The sequence below is a fragment of the Sapajus apella genome, unplaced genomic scaffold, assembly GCF_009761245.1.
Source record: "Sapajus apella isolate SASKATOON/1434 unplaced genomic scaffold, GSC_monkey_1.0 scaffold7, whole genome shotgun sequence".
Classification (NCBI taxonomy): Eukaryota; Metazoa; Chordata; class Mammalia; order Primates; family Cebidae; genus Sapajus; species Sapajus apella.
In genome coordinates this window covers 24,838,921-24,858,563 of record NW_022436947.1, presented here as the reverse complement: position 1 = coordinate 24,858,563, position 19,643 = coordinate 24,838,921, and the positions used below count along the sequence as shown (strand labels likewise).

The following is a 19,643-nucleotide window of genomic DNA, read 5'->3' as shown; positions in this document are numbered from 1 at the left end:
AGTATAAGGCTCCGAAGGCTGTAATAGTATGCGTCCCATAAGCCTAGGAGCGATGTATTATTTAACCTTGGTATTTAATTATGGGAAAATGAAAAATAATGCAGCATTTATTTTCTTTAAAAGTTCTCTCTCCCAAAATAAGGCTGTTTTTAAAAATGTGAGTGCTTTTTTATGTACCATGCACTATTCTAGACTCTGGGGTTATAATAGTGAACAAGAATAACACTGAACTTAAGCATATATCATAGAATTATGCTATTGCAAGTGATGATAGAGTAACATAAGTGATTGAAAGTAAGCACAACTGGGATTATACCCATCAATGAACTCTTTATAGGTTATCACTACACTACATTTCTAACACGGACAATGAGCAATTTTGGTGGTGATCCCCAGGCTTCATTCTTGGTTTTGCAAACTTTGTAATAGAGGTTATTTCATTTGTCTTAAGTAATGGCAAATGGAAAAGAAGAAGGAAAGCAGCTCTTATGTATTAGAATGTGAAACAGATTATGAATGGATGAAGCTATAAAAATAGACTTATACCTATAATATACACAAACTGTAAGTCCTCCCTGACTACAAATGCATTACAAAAGAGTCATTCTTGGATTTCCTGTTTGCAGACATAGCTAATTTTTGTTTGGTAACTACTGCCATGGTAACCAAAATTATGATTTTAAAAGAATTATTAAATCATTAATATGCAGGATAGACAGGAAATTATTTTATTTTTTTACAAGGTGGTGGTATCCAGGGAAATTATATTATGAAAACAACTTTTTCTAGGAGAGGAAATAAAAGCCATTTCAAAACCCCAGATTTTCAGGATTTTAAAGAAAAATAATGTGGTAATTGATAACTTCACTACTGTTCTTTAAGTAAATACCATGTTTAAAATTTGCCACAAGCACTATTAGAGGATTAAATTTAGAGGTTATGCTTTTCAACTACCCAGCTACAATCTTTGACTGTCCTACAAAAGAACTGCAGTTTAGCATGGTTTTGTCAATTTTCTGCTCTAAGTGCCCTGCCTACCTAACATTCTAGTTAGATAATGGGGAATTAGAGTGATAAGGATATGCATGACTATAATTTTCTAAGTATCACTGCATTTACTTTGGTCAAATTCATAAAAGTAAAAGAGCATAGTTTAGAATTGCCAATTTCTCTGCTCCTTAGTAAGAATGGGGGAGACTGCTCGGATTTGAGTGTGGCTTAATAAAGTGGGAGCAACCAGTGGGGATTGCTGAGATCTCATCTGCTGAATGACAGCAAGTTACTACTATGTAAATATACTTAATCTGAAATGCTGAATCATCCTCAAGCTATGAGTGATTCAGCTTGTGTTTATCATTGTGACATTCTGGTCGCTGTGAAAAGCTGTAAACAGGAGTTTTAGGGTGTTCATTGCATAGCTGATCTGACCGGTGAGTCTAGCAGAAAAGAGGGGCTGAAAGCTTAGCACAAATGCCTTGATGTGGAGTCCATTAATGCATCTCTAGCCACAGTGAACTTTTCCCTTGCTTGGTCTGATGATAAAGTGATATCATGTTTCATTGAAAAATGACCACGTAGATGTTAGGTAGATCTTTGTTTTTATATGAGCATAACCTGACAATCTTAACAGAATGAGTCACAAAGTAAGGATGAAGGATCCAATTTTTCCTTTATGAGGTACTGGCCTACAATACAAATAACTGGGGGTTAAAAAAAAGTTACCCTTTGTTTTTCATAGAGATATTAAAAGTGCAATTTAGATTTAAAACTACAGACTCTAAACTCCATATCACCTTTTGAGCAAAATACCAATGTCAGCTTTGATAGATTTTGAAAAAAAAAAAGAAAAAAAAGGAAGATAGGAAGGAAAATGAGTGAGCAACACAGATATGTAAGTTAACTACAGTGCTGGATTAAATGACCTAAGTGCTATCATACACTATTTTTCTTATCTGGGATAAGAACCTTTTTTTAAACAAAAATCTATCATGGGCTGATATTTTTAAAAACAATAAAAATTAATTACTAAAAAGGCAAAAACAAGGCCAATTAAAAAATTATTAAATGCAAGAGACACAAAATTATTTTAAGTATATGGTAGTTCCTAATTGTCTGCTCTGAGTTTCTCTGTATATCTCATCACAGACTAGTGACTAACAGTTTGCAAACTGCCACACTTTGAGTAGCACGGCAATAATAGAAATACCAACAACTCTTACGAAGTCTCAGAAGCAGAAGTAACTAACTTTAATTGAGTGGGTTGGGATTATTTTATCAAAGAAACACCTTCTACAGAATAAAGAAGGTTTCATTAGGCAAAGAAAGCATTCCGTAAAGAGGAAGTAGCATGAACCAAAAGTACCTAGCTGTGAAGTCAGTAAAACCATTATTAACATTTTCAGTTTTGTCTCTTCTAAAATAAGGCTAAAGTAGTGAGCTGCAGTAATTTGTAAGTTTTTCACAGTACAGGTTTGAATTAAAGAAATATGTCACTGAGCTAGTATAAGACCTTAGCCCACAGTTGAAGAGTTTCTGATCTCCCTTAACTTTGATGATTATTTAATACGTCATGTCCTCTGTTGAGAGAGAGGAGGAAATTTCACACTAGAGTCTAGCTCATGTAAGCTGGTCTTGACTTTGAGCTGTGGACTGGGACCACATTGGTGCCATGTCTTCATCCTCCTTAAATCAGTGACACAAACAGTAAAGGTCATGCCTAACTGCACGTGCACCTTTTAAGCCTCCTCTTATCCCAAAGCAGTTGCATGTCCAGTTCCAAAGTCAAGGAGAGGAGAAATCCACTCTAGCAGCTATGACACTATGGCAGGGATATGATGTTGAATACTGTTACATGGGAATGAAGGTTTGGGACCATTGCTTCAATCTACCATGTGTACTATAGAGGGACAAGTTGAATGTAGGACTTGAGGATACTTTTCTGAAGATCTTTCATGTATCAAAAGTATTCAGAGGTGATATTCTGTATAGTATCACAGACTACACATATTTCAAAGCAGGGTAATTTTTGATCATTCTGAAAAACTGTAGAGGAAAGTTAACCTTGCAATATCCCTAACTTGATTTGTAGAAGGTCCATTTTTTAAATCTAGTCACTCTTCTGTTAGCTTTGAAACACAGACTTCTCCAAATTCATTCCAGTCATGTCATGTGACTTCCATGTTGCATGAAAAAATGTAAAACTCATTTATTTGGGAAATGGCATGTTGCCTAAGGTTTTGAAGGGGAATTACAAAATATTACCTTTTATATACTGCAACAAATGGAAAATATATTCTGCAGACATTCCAAAAATATGTGCTAGACTCTGTCAGTGGTAACAGAATAGAAGGTTATCCCTAGAGAAATGGTAGAATTTAAACGTAAAAGGAGGGAAGACAGATTTCAGTGGCTTAACTCCACAGCTCTTTTGAGATGTCACAAGTAAATCAGTAGAGATGTTATTCATTGTTACTTTCTCATGGACCAGATGAAATTAAGCCAGAGGATGGGATCATCCTGTGGATCACTGTTGCTCACTTTTCTGTAACAGGGAATTTAAAGGAAGCAGCACAGACTTGGACATTTCCAGACATAAATTTGGACCCCACCTTGGATACTTACCCAGTAATTTGGCAACAGTTGCTCCTTGATTTCAAAGAGCTAATCTGCAAGAACATGGATAATACTTCTTTATTGGATTATTGTGAGATTAAGTAAAGCAGTACATGTAAACATTTAGAACGGTGCCTGACATATAGCAAGTACCTGATCAGTGTTGATTATTAATGTTCTCTGATCAGTTTTGTTTAGTTTGACCGTAGTACCAACAAGTAAATGTTTTGAGAACCAAAATTGCATTAAAGTTGGGTATCAGCTTTAGAACTCTGGGTTCAGTTCATGGCCCTGGCATTTATTAGCTGTGTGAATTTGGGAAAGGTACTTAGCCCTGTAAACCTTAGTATCCTCATCTGAAAATGGGTTTCAACTATCTACCTCACAGAATTGTAAGGGTAATTGAGATGAATATCTTAAAGCACAAAGTATGGTGCGTACACATAGACAGTAAATAAATGTCACAGTCCTCTTCAAGAAATCCAATCTAAAGGGAAGAAAATCCTGCATAGATCTTCATGCTATTTAACAGACACCTGAATATATCAAGAATTTTATGATGGCATGCTTTCAGTAAGTTATTGCCACTTGGTGCTTTGTTGGACACAAAGAAATATCCATTTAAAATTCAATAACTGTGGGATATGTTAAATTACTGGATTTAACTATTTTCCTTTTGCTAATTTGAAAATCATTCTGATGTATATTTTTATGATGAAATTAAAATTTATAAATTATTATCTCCAGAATTTGAGTACCTACCATGTGCCAGTCACTGTGCAAAGTATTCAAAGCTGTGTATATTAGGTTCTCTGAGAAAGTACTTAATTGAACACTACAATGTATTGTGGTCCAGTATAGGGGATTGGTTTGTTTTCCTAACTGGAATCTTTGTCAGAGTTTCTACGGTAAATTACAGAAATGGCTACAATTCTTTGCAGCACCTCCCATTAAAAAGTGGAGTCTGTTTTTCTTCCCTTTGAATCTGGACTGCTTTCTGACTTATTTGGGCCAATAAAATGTGGTAGAAGTGGTGTGTGAGTCCTAAGACCTTGCTTGCTTCTATTGCTCTGTTGCTGGGATTTAAGTCTGAACAGCCTCCCATGATGAAAGCTGTTGAAGGCGTCTTACAGAAGGCTTTCCCCACTCTGAATTACACCCATATTCCTCCGTACATCTGAAAGAATCAAGAATCTATGTACTGTAACTTCTCTAATTTCATTGGCGACTTAAGATTGAGCCCACTTTCTACTTAGACAAATCTAATTTTGATTTTTATGACTGTGTTATTCCATCAAAGTGAAGGAATATTAAATTAACATGCAACTGCAGAATGATCTTAGTTGTAAATAGGTGGTATATGCATATTTTAAAAATTGTCTAATTTCCTTAAATCACTAGACAAATTTTAAATAATGTCTGTGTACTTTCTTCAGTGGTGTAGTCTAAATATAGAACAAAAAGTATGCTAATCCAGACCACTTCTCTGCTACATCAGAAGTTAAAACATGGGTCAAAATTTAATTAATTATGGCTCTTTGATTTGTGCAGGACAACATATAAATAAACATAATTCAGTTTTTGTTTTTTTTTTTCCCCCCCAGAATATGGGATGGTATGAAAAGGGCATCTAATAAATAAATAAGCAAGCATGAGGACCCGGCAGTAGGCCCCCTACATCTCTCCCTTCCTTTCTTGGTTTCCAAGAACCCTATTCTTGCTGGAAGACTTTTTGTTCTAAATGCCTGTGGATGCCAATCTTAAGGAGAGGACTGTCTTTTTGCACCCCCTTTTCTGTTTTCTTTCCTGTCTCTGTTGGCCATTATTGTCTAGGTTTCCTTAGATTCTTCTGCTCCTCTGGGCAGCCTCCTTCAGTGAAGCCCTCAGCCAATGCCATGAACCTTTCTCTTCATTCTCCAGACTGTGAAAACACATCTGTACCGCCCTCTTTTTCTGCATGTGCTCCAATTAGATAGTTAAATAATTTGTGGCAATAAATCACTTAATTGTACAGTCATCCCCTCACCCACTTATTATAATGGGTTGCCCCTGAAGAAATAATACTGTAGCCCTTAGGCATGGCAAGAATGATGGCAGTATTCAAGTTTGGGGGTAAAGAGCCTTAATTAAGGCCTCTCAAAGCTGCACTCTGTGGGATTCACCCTTTAGAAACAGCTGTGGAGATAGTGACACAAGACCAAATTAGGAATGGTTGCCATGATCCAGATTCTTTTAAGGAGCTCCTAGGATGCCTTTTGGAATCAGGTTTTTCAAGTCCCTTTTATAGCAAATAAATAGAAGGTTTTGAGGGCTGTTTATGAACACATGCCATTGCAGTGTCCTTCAGTGGAGCCAGAGCTCAGCCAATCCTAATTAAGAAGCAATTTCAGCTGCAGTCATTGCTTATTATAATAATTATGACATTTTTATAGCCCTGCATTCTCTTTCTCAAAGTAATGGATTCAGGGGAAGGCCTTTTCTGAGTAGAGTCCACAGAAAAGGTATGTTATTGGTAAGCATTTCAAATCACTTTATTCACAAACTAGTATAAAAACAATTTGATAGTAGTCAGTTTGAAAAAGTTTATAAGGAACCAGCTTAAACTGAGCAGATGGAATATATTTTTATCAGTTGCTTACTTAAAATAAGTACAGACCTTTTTTAATTTTTACTTTTAAAAAGGGGGGGCTAAATTTTGCCCCTAATAATATTGTAAAGTTACATATTAGGTTTAAGATTCTACTTATCTAAGTAGTACTGTGAGGGAAGGAACTGCTAACTGTAAATACTACTTAATTTGAATAAAATAATTTTGCCTCCTTATATCACATAGAAGTACTGACTTTATTTTACTTCCATCTCCAGATGGAGTTATATAATAGAATACAAAATTTTATACAAATCTTTTCTAATTTTTATTCTGTATTCTTTAAGGATGACTGTGGCATATTATAAAAATTGTGAAATTTTTATTCCAGATACATTTGGTATTTTAATCATCTGTTTGCCGCTGTGTTCTGTAACACAAGTGTATGTAACACATATTGAAAAAGTAAATGAAATTTAGAGCCCAAAAATCATATTCTACCCTGTTTTCTAGAAGACTGTTTCCTGGTTCTTACTGAGTGAACAACTAACAAATTGAGGGGAATAAGTATTTATGAGGAACGAACAAAGTTCTGCTTTAGATGCCCACTGGGTGAAGAGAATTTAAATATTTGAAATGGGAAAAATAAAGAGAAGTAGTAGATAAGCACCCTGTATACCTCTGTTCCTTTTTCATATATCTGTCTCATTACAAGTCACTTAGTCTTTGGATTTAAAATCAAAACAGAAAAGAAGACACAGTAGGCGGCATCTAAGATTGTTCCCAATTACTCCCACCTACTAGTATTCACACCCTTGTGTACCGCCCTCCCATTGAGTGTAGGCTAACCTGATCAGTTGCCAAAAAATGAAATATGGCAGAGTGATGGCATCACTTCCCAGATTAGGGATTACAACTTCTATCTGGTGTGCTCCTTCTCTCTCTGGGATGACTTGCTCTGGGAAAAACCAGCTACCATGTCATGAGGTACTCATGTGGGTAGACCCATGTGAGAAATCATAGAAGTGGTTATTTCCCTAGTCAATCCTTGAGATGGCTGCAGCCCAGCTGACCCCAATTACGAACTTATAAGAGGCCCTAAACCTGCCCATCTACTTAAGCCACTTTCAAATTCCTGACCCACAGAAACTATGACATGATAAATGATACTTTCAACCCCTAAGTTTTGGAGTAGTTTGCAACTAATACAGAGATGTTCCATTATGAATCCAGAAATTTAGTGATTTGAAAAATAATGAAAAGAATATTTTGCCTCATTATATTGCCCCTGACTACTGCATAATGTATATAATTTTACATATAATACTGAAGATAATTTTTAGTAATAGTACTATATGTTTTCAATAAACATCTTTCAACTTTGAAATATGATTTGTTCATTCATATTTCTTGCTCATTCTTTTAAATTATTTTTGTTTTGCTGTAACATTGAAAGAGAACTATTTTGCATCAGGACCCTGCAGATTTTTCTTGACTCACTCTCATTCTTCTGAGGATCCCCTTGTGTGTGAATTTATGACCTTGGGGACTTCCATGTTAGTGTAGCTGATGTGCAGACATTCAGGTTCCTCATAATAAGTCCCAGGTTTGCCTAGGATGGAGGAATTCCTGCCAAGCAAACAATGAGCAGTCTTTCAGATCCAAATTGATTGTTATAGAGAAGTTACAGATGAGGAACATTACTCTTTAAATTAGTATTTACCTTTGAAGTTTCCATTTAGAGGGGAAAAAACAGTGGCTTTGTAGTTCAGTGCATAGGGTTTGAGTCAGAAATGCCAAGATGCAAATCTCAATTCTGCCGTGTGCTAGCTGGGTAGTCTTAGGCAAATTAAATAATTCCTCCAAGCCTCAATTTTCCTTTTATGAAATAGGGATGATAATACTTTCCCAACAGGTTATTGGGGATTAAATGTGTTGGTATATGTATTTTGACTGGCGGGTAGTAACATTTTAACAAATGGTGGTTGAGGTGTTTTTATTAACACTTACACCATCACAACACTTAGTGCCCATTTTTAAAAGTATAGTTAAAAACATTTGAACGTATCCTGCCAAAACTAAAATTTATTACTGTTTCCTAGAAATTTAGCAGGATCTATTTCTGCTCTTCTTCAAATATGTTACCATATTTATTGAGGTACAGATGTTTTGGGTAATCAGCTACAATCTGATTACATCTGAAACTCAAGTAGAGAAATTGTCTCAATAACAATACCTTTATCATTAACTTAATCCTGTTACTGCCTTAAGAAATGTAGGTACAGATTGGGTAGGAATCATCTACTTTAATTTGTTGAAGTTCCAGAAAACTTGACCTGCTACCTCCAGAATACATTTTACTATAAAATAGGCAGAAAGAGCATTCGTTTCCTTTTCATTCCTAACATAATAGTCTATGTGATTATTTACTGTGTGTGAATAAAAAAGATTTCTGACCATTTGGTTTACAGTGGATTTCATGATAGAGATGCATGTATGGCTCCTGGCTTTATACTTCCTGAGCTGAAAAGGTGAGGGGTTGTGGAAATGAATCCTAGAATCTGCAGTAAATAGTTTTATTCCTGTTTCCTTATGGATGAGCCACGTCAACAACTAAAGACCCTTAATCTAAGACTCAATAATCTTTGGTTTTCAGTTACAAATTCCATTACATTCTATATTAAAAACTGATTTAGAAATTAGTGCCTCTTTAAATCAGGGCTTTCCATGACATGACCTATCTTTAGTCAGTATTTATTGGGTAAGAGCAGGCACAGCTTTGCCCCAGTTTCTTCATCTGAATGAAAATGTGGATAGTAATGGTATCTCATACTCTCATAAGATTGTTATGAGGATAATCCATGTAAAATACTTAGAACCATGCATGGCAGTGTAAGTGCTCAATAAAAATCAGTTGCTGCATTTATTATCACCACCCCTTCCAGTGTGTGTGTGTGTGTGTGTGTGTGTGTGTGTGTGTGGCACAGTGGAAGTTCTTTGGGGTAAAGATATGCTATGATAAAGACCATTTGATAATTAAATAAATAAAACTTTCTAACACTGTAAATCTCAGACACTATGGCAGGTACTAGGAGGTACTAGGAGTTCAAATACAAACAAGAAGCTCACAATCTAATTGGAGTAAATTGATGTGTACACAATCATAGTATAGTAAGGAAGGACTTAATAATACAATTTGTGCCAAGGGGATAAAGAATGATATCACAGAGTTACTGACATTAGAATTGAGTCTATGGACCAAGTAGAGAAGGATTTTGACAGATGAAGAAGAGGAGGAACAGAGATTCAAGCAAAGTAAAAAGCTTCCCTTAAAACAGAGCGTGGCTGGAGGGTAGCGGTGTGAGGAAGGCAGGTGGTGCCAGGCTTTAGAGGACCTTCTTTGCATGCAAAGAAAAGTGAAATTCATTGAACTTATTAAAACTCTGTAGCAAGGGAAGTGTTATGATTATCTTTAGGTTTATCAAAATAATTTTTGAAACAGCAATACAACATCATACAAAATGATCAGTTAGGAGAGTGTGGTCTCAGGATGCTTTGATGTGAGTTTGAACATGAACACTGGAATGCAGACAAGGGAGCAGACTGTGTGGTTTTTAGAGAAGAGACACTAGAACTTTTGGCAAAATAAGCATGGGTAGACAAGGACAATGAGGCCTCTGGGCCCCAGGTTGTGTGACCAAGGGGTGGTGAGGACTTTGTCTTCAGGCTTTCTCTCATGTATTTCAGACTTGAGTAAGTGAGACATGGAAAGTTTTTGTTTTTATTAGCAAAGAAAGAGAAATGTAGCAGCTTTATTAGGAATGATTAATCATAGTTCTTAATCACACTCGTTCTTTGTATTCTTACCTAAGAAAGTTGGCAAACTAATACAGTGTGCAGCTATTTTTATATTTAAGTTTGGTTTTCTGTGTAACCTACACTTTTTTTGGTAATGCAAATCTTGTTAGAGATTTGGAAACAGGCAATGAACTAAAAATTTCAAACTTTAAGTCTTGTGTCAGATGTCAATAAAAATACATTGATTGGGTGGGGTACTTCACAGATCACACTAGGTTTCTAAGACAGCCATATGCTAAGAGCAATTATTTAGAAATGTAGTTCCTTGGCCCAGAATATTTATCTGGATGAACAGGATCTAAAGATGCTTCTTTAAGAGTGCAATATGAATATGTGTGTGTGTGTGTGTGTGTGTGTGTGTGTACATGTATATATACATGCATATATGTGTATGTGTATATATGATAGGTGGATAAACATGCATGCACACATACACTGAGAAAGGGGGAATGGGAGAGAGAGTATGTATATTTCATATAATTCCCTTCATTCCAATACTATTAAAGAAGTCTTAGTAACACTTGCTTGTTTAGTAACCACATAGGATTCTTTACTCCAGAGGGAAATTTGGTTATGAAAACAGCATGAATCAGATGATCTCACCCTGAATACTGCATAATATCTTCCAGACCCCAATTGTCTTCAAATCAACTCAGACCATGTTTGAAATACCAGATGTTCCATCTTCTTTTTTTCCTTTTTCTTTAAAGTATCTGACATGCAATACCCTTTTCTGGGTCAGAAGGGTGACCTGAAATGTTGCCAACCTATTTGGCTGCTTAAAATTATGAATATGGATAAATTGATTCCATTCCCATTTCTTTTTCTAAAATAAGCAGAGGATAAAAGTGTTTGTGGAGGCACAGATCCTGGGAATATAAATTCAGTCTATGGAGCCTGTAGTTAAACATGATTAAGTCGTATTTGTCTATGACTTGCGTTTCATAGTAAATATTATAGAGTCATTTTAATTTTTTTCTTGGGATCTTGATAGATATTCCCAAAGCCTGACTGTAATTTCTCCCTAAATAGTCAATCCAAAGGACCTGTTTTCTTGGATGCTGAAGAAGAAAAATTAATTTATCATAATCTTTTATTAATGCTGGCCAGAATGCATTACTAAAATTATATGAAGTAGCTTCAAGACTTGTGCACTTAGAAAAACATGTGTTTTAAGCACTAAATGTTGAGTCTGTAGGGAATACCGTATCACATTTGCTGTTGAAATAATTTACATGCAACAGGACTGAGTTTTATCACTCACAACTTAAATCTTTTGTTTCCTACGCATACTTTATAAAACTTCTCCATCAAACTGACTTACAAGTGATTCTGACTTATAGGAGTCATTAATGTATTAGCTTTTTCAAATAATTATTTTCTATTTAGTGATTAAACGTTGAGCACATGACCATGCTGAATAATAACCACACTAAGACAAAGTTAATCTGACACATGATTAATCCAGCCCTCTGGGTTCCCCTTCCTCCCCACTCTCTCCCACAAACCCCTGTATGTAACCTGGACACCATTAAATAACACCTCCTTTATTTATATTCTTTACCAAGAGTTCTCCAGCACAGATATCTGGGCAGAAACTAACCTACAAGATTTGAATGTCCAATAATAATAATAGCCTTGGCTCTTCAGAAAAGGAGAAGGACCCTAAGGAGAAGGTGTGGTCTATGCTGAGGGTAAAAAGAAGGGATGAGAAGAATTCTAGGTCCTGGACTTCATGAAATCCTGAACACAAAGTATTCAGTGAATAATGGAAAATAATGTGAGAGAATAATGAATAATGTGAAGTGAATAATGGAGAGAAATTAGAGGAGCTCTTAGGGTGGATGGGGTTCCAGATCCTTGAACTGAAACCAAGAGGAGTTGAGGAACCTCAGTTCTTGTGACACTCTGCCCAAAACAGGCCCTAAGAAACTGCTTGGGGCAGTTCTGGCTGTGAAACTCCTTTTACCACAGATGAGAATCCATATGCTTTCCTTCATCTGATAAACGTTTGACTTCTGAAGGGGAGAATAGCAGATGATTAGATGTCTCAGTTGGAGTGGGAACAAAGCAGAAGAAATTTGCCAGTAGAGATATGTCTGCTACCATGCAATTTTATAATATAAGTTGGATTTAACAACTGCATTCTAAATTATAATTCAGTCCGAAACTAGGCACATCCTAGGCAAGGAAAACACCAGAGCATGAATCATGTATCTTCTTTCTTGGCGAGGCATTGTGCTTTTATCCTAACAGAGGGTTAATAAAGAGGATAAAAATATGGAAAAAGTTCTCATCCAATAATGTGACATAGTTCTTAGGCATAGTCATAGATCTTCAGTGCTGGTATCAATGAGGTTTAAGTTTTGTAGCTATATACTTGTAGCTATAAAATAATTTTTCTTACTGAAATGTTCTCAGGAAAATAAGTTTATTGCCAGTCTGAAACTCTTAATTGCTCTAGCTGCTAAAAGTGATTTTGAAAAGCTGATGTCATTTTTGTTTGTCGTGTGTGTGTATGTGTGTGTGTGTTTAATTAGAACTGCTTCCTTTGGGTTATAGTAGGAGAAAGGGTATCATATTGCTGTGACCTCATTCCACTCTCTTTCACTTCCTTATTCTCCGTTTGTGATCTTTTTTTTTTTTTTTTTTTTTTTCCATTTATTTTATTGCATTTTAGGTTTTGGGATCTTTAAAGGTTCCATCACACTTAAGTCTGAGCATATGGGGAAGATGAAAGTGTATGTGTTTGGAATGGTAAGGGGCACTTTCTCCAGACAGTCACAAACCTATTTGGAAAAAGTCCATAAAGAGATTAAATTTACCTTCCAGGCAGGGCCCCAGGGCAAAAGAACCCTGGAATAATACTTTCTGGGTTTTCCAGGGAAGCCTACAGAGCTAGTTTCTCAAGTTACTGCTTTTCCCAAGGCCTGGTCTCCTCGTCCCTGTGAGGGCTGCCTGAGCTTCCACTAGCAGACCTTGAGAGGTGCTCTTGCTCCTCACCCGTCCCCGTTGCCCTGTGGCTTTCCTCATTACCACTCTTGCTTGTCTCTGAGGATGTCATCCTCAAGCCGTTAGCCTAAGATATGGCATTGAATGCTTCAAGAGGTTTAGTTTCTTCCTTGGGAAAATGAAAAGGAAAACAAAACAAAGTACTCCTGCTACAAGACCAGCCCTGTCACACTGCAAGTTGCGCTACAATTTTTTGGCTCTTCCCTTGCCCTCTTCTGTCACAGGCCTTGTGTATGGTGTTTCCTCTGCCCTGAATACACTTCTCCTCTGAGCTGAGTTAGATGTTGCTCAGCCTTTTTATTGCAATTCATGCACCTCTCTTTCCACAAAGCTTCCCCAGCCTTCCTTATTTAAGTCTCCTCTTTTTAAAACTCTCAGAAAGTCATCTACACTTAGAGGTGGTACAAGAGTGTTTCTGGATTTGTAGTTCTTTTCTATGGGGCAGAAATTAGCCAGTGACTCTCTTTGGAAGACAAGAGCCCCCATTTGACGCTCTAGTCATCTGCCCCAAAAGAACAGTAAAGTAGGAGCCAGCTGTGAAGCAGCACCTCCTCTCCATCCCCACCCCCTAACGCCACATTTCCTATCATGGCCTGAACTAGAGTTTTTCAGGTTAACTTTGGAATTACCTTGGCCAAGAGGTGGGATCCATTCAGATGCTCCGTGGGCTTGGAATTTTATTTTTGATTTACAAAGATAAAAAATTGGTAGGAAAAAACAACTTGCCCCTTTGCAAAATAGACTTTGTTAAGTCAGCAGTGAGCTACACAGAAGCCTTAGTGCAAAAACTCTGGTGACTCATGGAGGTTCTAGTTACATTAGCTGAACTTTCACTGAAAGTTCATTGCATTCTGAAATAGAGAATGAGATCGTATTGTTACAGGATGTTTGCAGTCTTTTATAAGCCCAGTGTTGTTCAGACCAGGCAATTCTAATTTGAAGGCATGTAAGAATTTAAGTAGCCATTTAATTTAGAGGCAGAAGCATATTTCTAGATATCTGTCAGCAAATATCAGGATTTTATACATATATGTAAATTTGTATGTATACGCAAGCTCTGTGTCACGAGGTAAAATGTATTCCATATTGTGAATTACATAAAAGAGAGGTTAAAAGCCTTTGATTTAAGCTAAGCTATGTGATTAAGCCTTAATGATATAATCAAAATTTTCATTTGGGATTAGTTTATTTAGCAGGAGATACATGAACATAGTATGAGTCATATCCATGTAACAGGCACATTCAGGACTAACTCTTCTGTAATGGAAAATTAGAAAGGGCTTGAAAAAGAATACACTTTTTTGGATTTGCTTTTCATTTTACTATGGATATTATAATAGAGAAAACATGTATTATACTTCTGACACAAAACCAGCAGTCTCCCTCTGTCTTCTGTTTAACCTACTTTATTTCCATACTATGTGAACTGTGATTATCAGTGGGAAGGAAACAATTTAATTGCTTTAAAAAAAAAAAAAGCTTAGTGTTGACGTTAAATATACAATTTAAAGACTTTCAGTTCTTTTGAAAATTGGTAATATGGACATGGCAAAGATAATAAAGCTTAGCTAATGCTAGGCAGGTGTTTATACTTGAGAGTATACTTGATATGGTCTAACTTAAAAATAATGTGGGTTCCCTTAAGCAGCTAAGCGGACCAGCTGCGTTTGAATATGGCCTTAGTTATGGAAAGAGGATGTGGCCATTTTCTTTAGAACAAAAGGAAAGGCTTCACTTCAACTTCAGGGCATGTCATACTGATCTTTCAAGGAACAAGTTACAATGTGGTTTTGATTGCACAGTGACAAACCCAATGTGGTAGAGTTACAAAAGAGGGCCATTGAAAAATACTATTACTTGTCCGGCTTGAACTGCTACTTTAGGCACTAAACAGTAACCAATTCTTCATGGTCACTGATGCAGTATTTAAAACATGGAATAATCTGGTTACTGGTGGTTTGCTACTGTACTGATAGAAGGCTGGCTACTCTTTTTTTCTCTAATATCGGTAGTTGGGTAAAAGAGTTTAATTGCCATCTTGTGTCCTTCTGCCTTCTGCATCCCACTCCTTGCACTTATTAGGCCATGTATCAGCAAGTGCTCAAAGATTATTGTTTAATATGGTAAAGAAGAAAAGATGGTTTACTATAGCAAGGGCGATAATAACAGCTCTCCACTCCTTGCCTCCCCACAACTTTAGGCAGAAGGGCACAGGCCTTGGAGTCAGAAAGACCTGAACTCAAATCTCTACCATTTATTAACACTTTGATCTTAAGCAAATTCCATAATCTCTGAGTTTCAACTAAGACATTTCAAAAATGGCAAATAATATTGCCTACCTTATAAGCATTTTATATGCTTTTGTAATATTTTAATGAGATATAAGTACTTATTCTATTCCTTGTGTTGTAGTTTATTCCTGCTGCCATAACAAAATACCTTAGACTGGGTAATTTATAAATAATAGAAATTATTTCTCAAGTTCTGGAGGCTGGAAAGTTCAAGATAAAGGCACTGGCAGATTCATTGTCTAATGTGGGCTTGCTTCCTGCTACCAAGATGGCACCATTTTGCTGCATCTTCACATGGAGGAAGGTTCAGAAAAGATGGAAGAGAGGAACTCACTCCCTCAGCTAATCCCATCAATGAGGGTGGAGCCTTCATTGCCTAGCTACCTAATAACTTCATAAAGATGCAGCTTCTTAATACTGGTACATTGAGAATTAAGTTGCATCATGAATTTTGGAGGAGCACAAACATTAAAGCCATAGCACTGGCATTCAGTAAATGTCTATTGTAGCTATTATAATATTTATCCTATTAAAATATTATTTCAGTTGTAATTCCTAAAATATGTAATTCTTTGTTTGCTGTAAAATATGGTATTTGGGATGAGCCTTGCTTTTTAAGCTATGGTTTCCTGAGTGTTGTACCTGTTGTACTACAGGGCTGTGCTATGGGGCATGTAGTGGCCAAAGACATGAATTCATGACTTTTTGTTACTTGCAATATTTGTAGTTTTCTATACAGTTATATCCTGATGCTTCTCTTTTCATGATAAAAAGCAATCAGAATTTAAATTATGTATGCACTTGGAACTACCATGTACATATCTGGGAATCATCATTGACTAAACATAAGATTTGCTTGAAAGTTTTATCAACACAAGTGGTAAGTGGAATTAAAAGTGCAAGTTATTGAATTTTTAGATTTGTAAAGAATGAAATAATAGATTCATGTTGTTTTCTTTTTAACAGATGGGCTTAGGTCACGAGCAAGGATTTGGAGCCCCTTGTTTAAAATGCAAAGAAAAATGTGAAGGATTCGAACTGCACTTCTGGAGGTATTGTTTTGGAAACTGCAACCACATTAGTAATTTATACTTTTTGCAATACTTCCTCAGACAGTGGAGATATCTTGCTAGTCTTTCAGCATGGTTGCTAAGTTGCAGACCTGTTATTGTCTTTTCGGAAAAATGAATACAACGTAAAGTGTTCTATCTTCCTGTCATTAAGTTTGACTTAGTGGATTCGACTATAATAGCTATATTAAGAGTTGTTTGATTTATTTTCTGTCTTTAAGAGTTCCTCTGAGCCTGAAATACTGAATATATCTTTCTGGTGGTAAATAAGTTTGTGGTAATCCTCCAGGACTCTTTAATAATTTTTTTTAAAATTTTTTTTTAAGACAAAGTCTTACTCTGTTGCCAAGGCTGGAGTGCGGTGGTACAATCTCAGCTTACTGCAACCTCTGCTTTCTGGTTTACGTGATTCTCTTGCCTTAGCTTCCTGAGTAGCTGGAATACAGGCGTGCGTCATGATGCCTGGCTAACTTTTCTTTTTTGTATTTTTAGTAGAGATGGGGTTTCGTCATGTTGGCCAGGCTGGTCTCAAACTCCTGACCTCAAGTGATCTGCCCACCTCAACCTCCCAAAGTACTGGTATTATAGGTGTGAGCCACCACTCCTGGCCCTGTTTAATAATTTATTCTCTTCTTAAAAATTGGTAACTTCATATCTCATCTCTACATTTTCAGTAAACAAATACGAATACTGAATTGAGCATTTATATGTTAGTTATCAGGAAATGAAGTTGAATTTAGGTCTCTTTAAAATTTTCAGCTGTAAAGTTACCACAGAAAAACTTTGAAGCACTTGAATTTTTTTTAAGAAAAAAATGTAGTGTTTTGGTTTGAATGAAGCGCATACATACACAAGAAAAATGTTAGTGGGTCAAAAATGTGAATTTTATATAGATCTTTAGGTTGTTTTGAAAGTACTACTGCATGTCATATAAATCTAAAATCAGTATTTGAAACCTATGCTTATGAATGGCTGTCAAGTCCATAATGGTAGTTCACAAGTCTGCTCAAAGTTGGAATTAGCAGGAAAAAAAATAATGATAACTATACAATTTTAGGATAGCAGCTACCCTGTTAGGATGTCTCTCATTTGAGAACCAGTACTGTACTACAAATTTCCACAGGAAATCCTTTAGAATAAATAATTTCATCAGCCCTTGAGATGTGTACAGTGTAAATTAAAGGAGAATATAAACACATAAAATTTTAGACATTAAGCTTTTATAAAAACTAGTTTATTGAATCAGTTTTCAGAAACAAAGATAATTGTTTAAAATAGCAGTCAGTGGAAATCTGCTAGAACTGGTACAATTCTTTATGTTTGGGGAGCTAAAATTTTCCAGGAATTTTTTTTACAAAATATAAATAGCTCTACCTTGTGCTGTCTCTTCAAGGGACATAAAAGTGAGGCAATATGTCGGTCATGTTTTAAAAAGGTAAATTTACTTAACACAAAATAGTTTTCATAGATTAGAACATCCCAGCTCTTAATGCTCACACTAGTTTCTATTGTGCCTATCAGTTAACTTTACAGAAGACTGCACTGCCCTCTCCTGGGCATAGTTTTTACCTTACAATCTTATAATACGTATAATCAAAAAATTCAAAATCCAAAATGCTCTAAAACCAAAACTTCTTGAGTGTCAACATGATGCCACAAGTAGAAAACTTCACATACCTGACCATGTGACAGGTTGCAGTCAAAATGCATTCAAGCCTTTGTTTCGTGTACAAAATTATTTAAAATACTGTATAAAATTACAATCAGGCTATGTATATAAGCTGTATATGATACAAAAATGAATTTTATGTTTCAGCTTGGTCCGCATCCCCAAGATATCTCATTGGGTTTATGCAAATATTCCAAAATTGAAAAAAAAATTTGAAATCTGATACTCTGTTTTATTGTACTTCTTTTATTTTGGGTAAGAGATACTTAACCTGTATTCTTTTTAGTTCAGCTATGCAATTGCCAAAAACTGCTCATGAGATTTTAAAGCTTATTCCTAAGAGATACCATCATTTCCCTAAAGCAAGTTAGTTTATAGTAATTTTTGTTATGTCTATATTGATCACTTTGGTATATTCAGATGAAAATATATTAGACAGCATGAAAATAACCTTTTTAATTTCAGTTTTATCATTTAATCAACTGTGTGTAGTCTGAAAATCCAAGAGTCATAAAAGTCTAGGGCTTTGCATATGGCCTCTCATTCAGCTAGTATTGATGAGTCCACCAGGTTGGTATTTCTTAGTAGTTCTCCCATCTTCCTGACATAAGTCCAGTCACATTTCTCTTAGAAGTCTTGATAATTCCCTGACTTTTTCACCGTAACTAAAAGACCTGAAGCAGGTGCCTTTGACCTCCATATGTAGCCTCTTTCAGTACAGTCTCTGAAGTAAAATATTCTAGACTAGTTGTCCTGAATGTAACGAAGATTCCAGGTCTAGTCTACGGCCGCAGAACTTCTGTGGGTGAGGTAGACATGGGATCCCATGACCCTGCCCACCTAGCCTCCTCCTCCAGCTTCATGGTGATCCTTGACTTAGGACCCTGAGGGTGTCATTGGGCACATTTCAACAATCAGAGTTAAATTTTTCTCTACCACTTTACTAGTCTGTCCTCTCATACAACCACAAGAATGGGCTTTTGAACGTTGATACTATTATATACTTCTGATGACTTGAGAACCCTCAGTAGTTTCCCACTGGACTTATTTTAGGCAGATTTCTTGGCCTTTGACATTAAACCCCAACATCTGGCTTCTGCTTGCTTTTCTAGCCACTCTCACTTCCCTTCAAGCACCCTGTGCTCCAAGTGCTTAATACACACTATTCCCTGAAATTTTTGTGCCTTATTGCATGTTGTTCTCTGCCTGGAAAACTCTGCCTCCTACCACTAGGAAACAAAAAGTCTCAGCTCAAGGAATATCTCTGAGAAGTCTTCCCTGCCCACATATTAGTCTTTTCAGGCTGCCGTAACAAAATATCACCAACCTGGTAGTTTAAACAGAAATGTACTTTCTCCCAGTTCTAGAGGCTGGAAAGTTCAATATCAGGAGTCAACATGGTTGAGTTCTGGTGAGGTCTCCCTTCCTGGCTTACAGATGGCTGCCTTCTCACCATATGCTCACATAGCTTTTCCTTGGGGGTGTGTGTGTGTGTAAGAGGACAAGATCTCTCTCCCTTTTCTTATAAGGTAACCTATTCCAAT

General features: G+C 36.3%; 1 protein-coding gene across 2 annotated transcripts in view; it reads left to right on the top strand.

The window, feature by feature from the left end:
* TES (testin LIM domain protein) overlaps window positions 1-19,643 on the top strand; it is a 55,051-nt gene that overhangs the window by 8,617 nt on the left and 26,791 nt on the right. For both annotated transcript variants that reach the window (XM_032276222.1, XM_032276223.1), the window contains exon 2: window positions 16,327-16,412. In XM_032276222.1, the coding sequence (XP_032132113.1) occupies window positions 16,327-16,412 (86 nt within the window). The remainder of the gene's footprint in view (window positions 1-16,326; window positions 16,413-19,643) is intronic.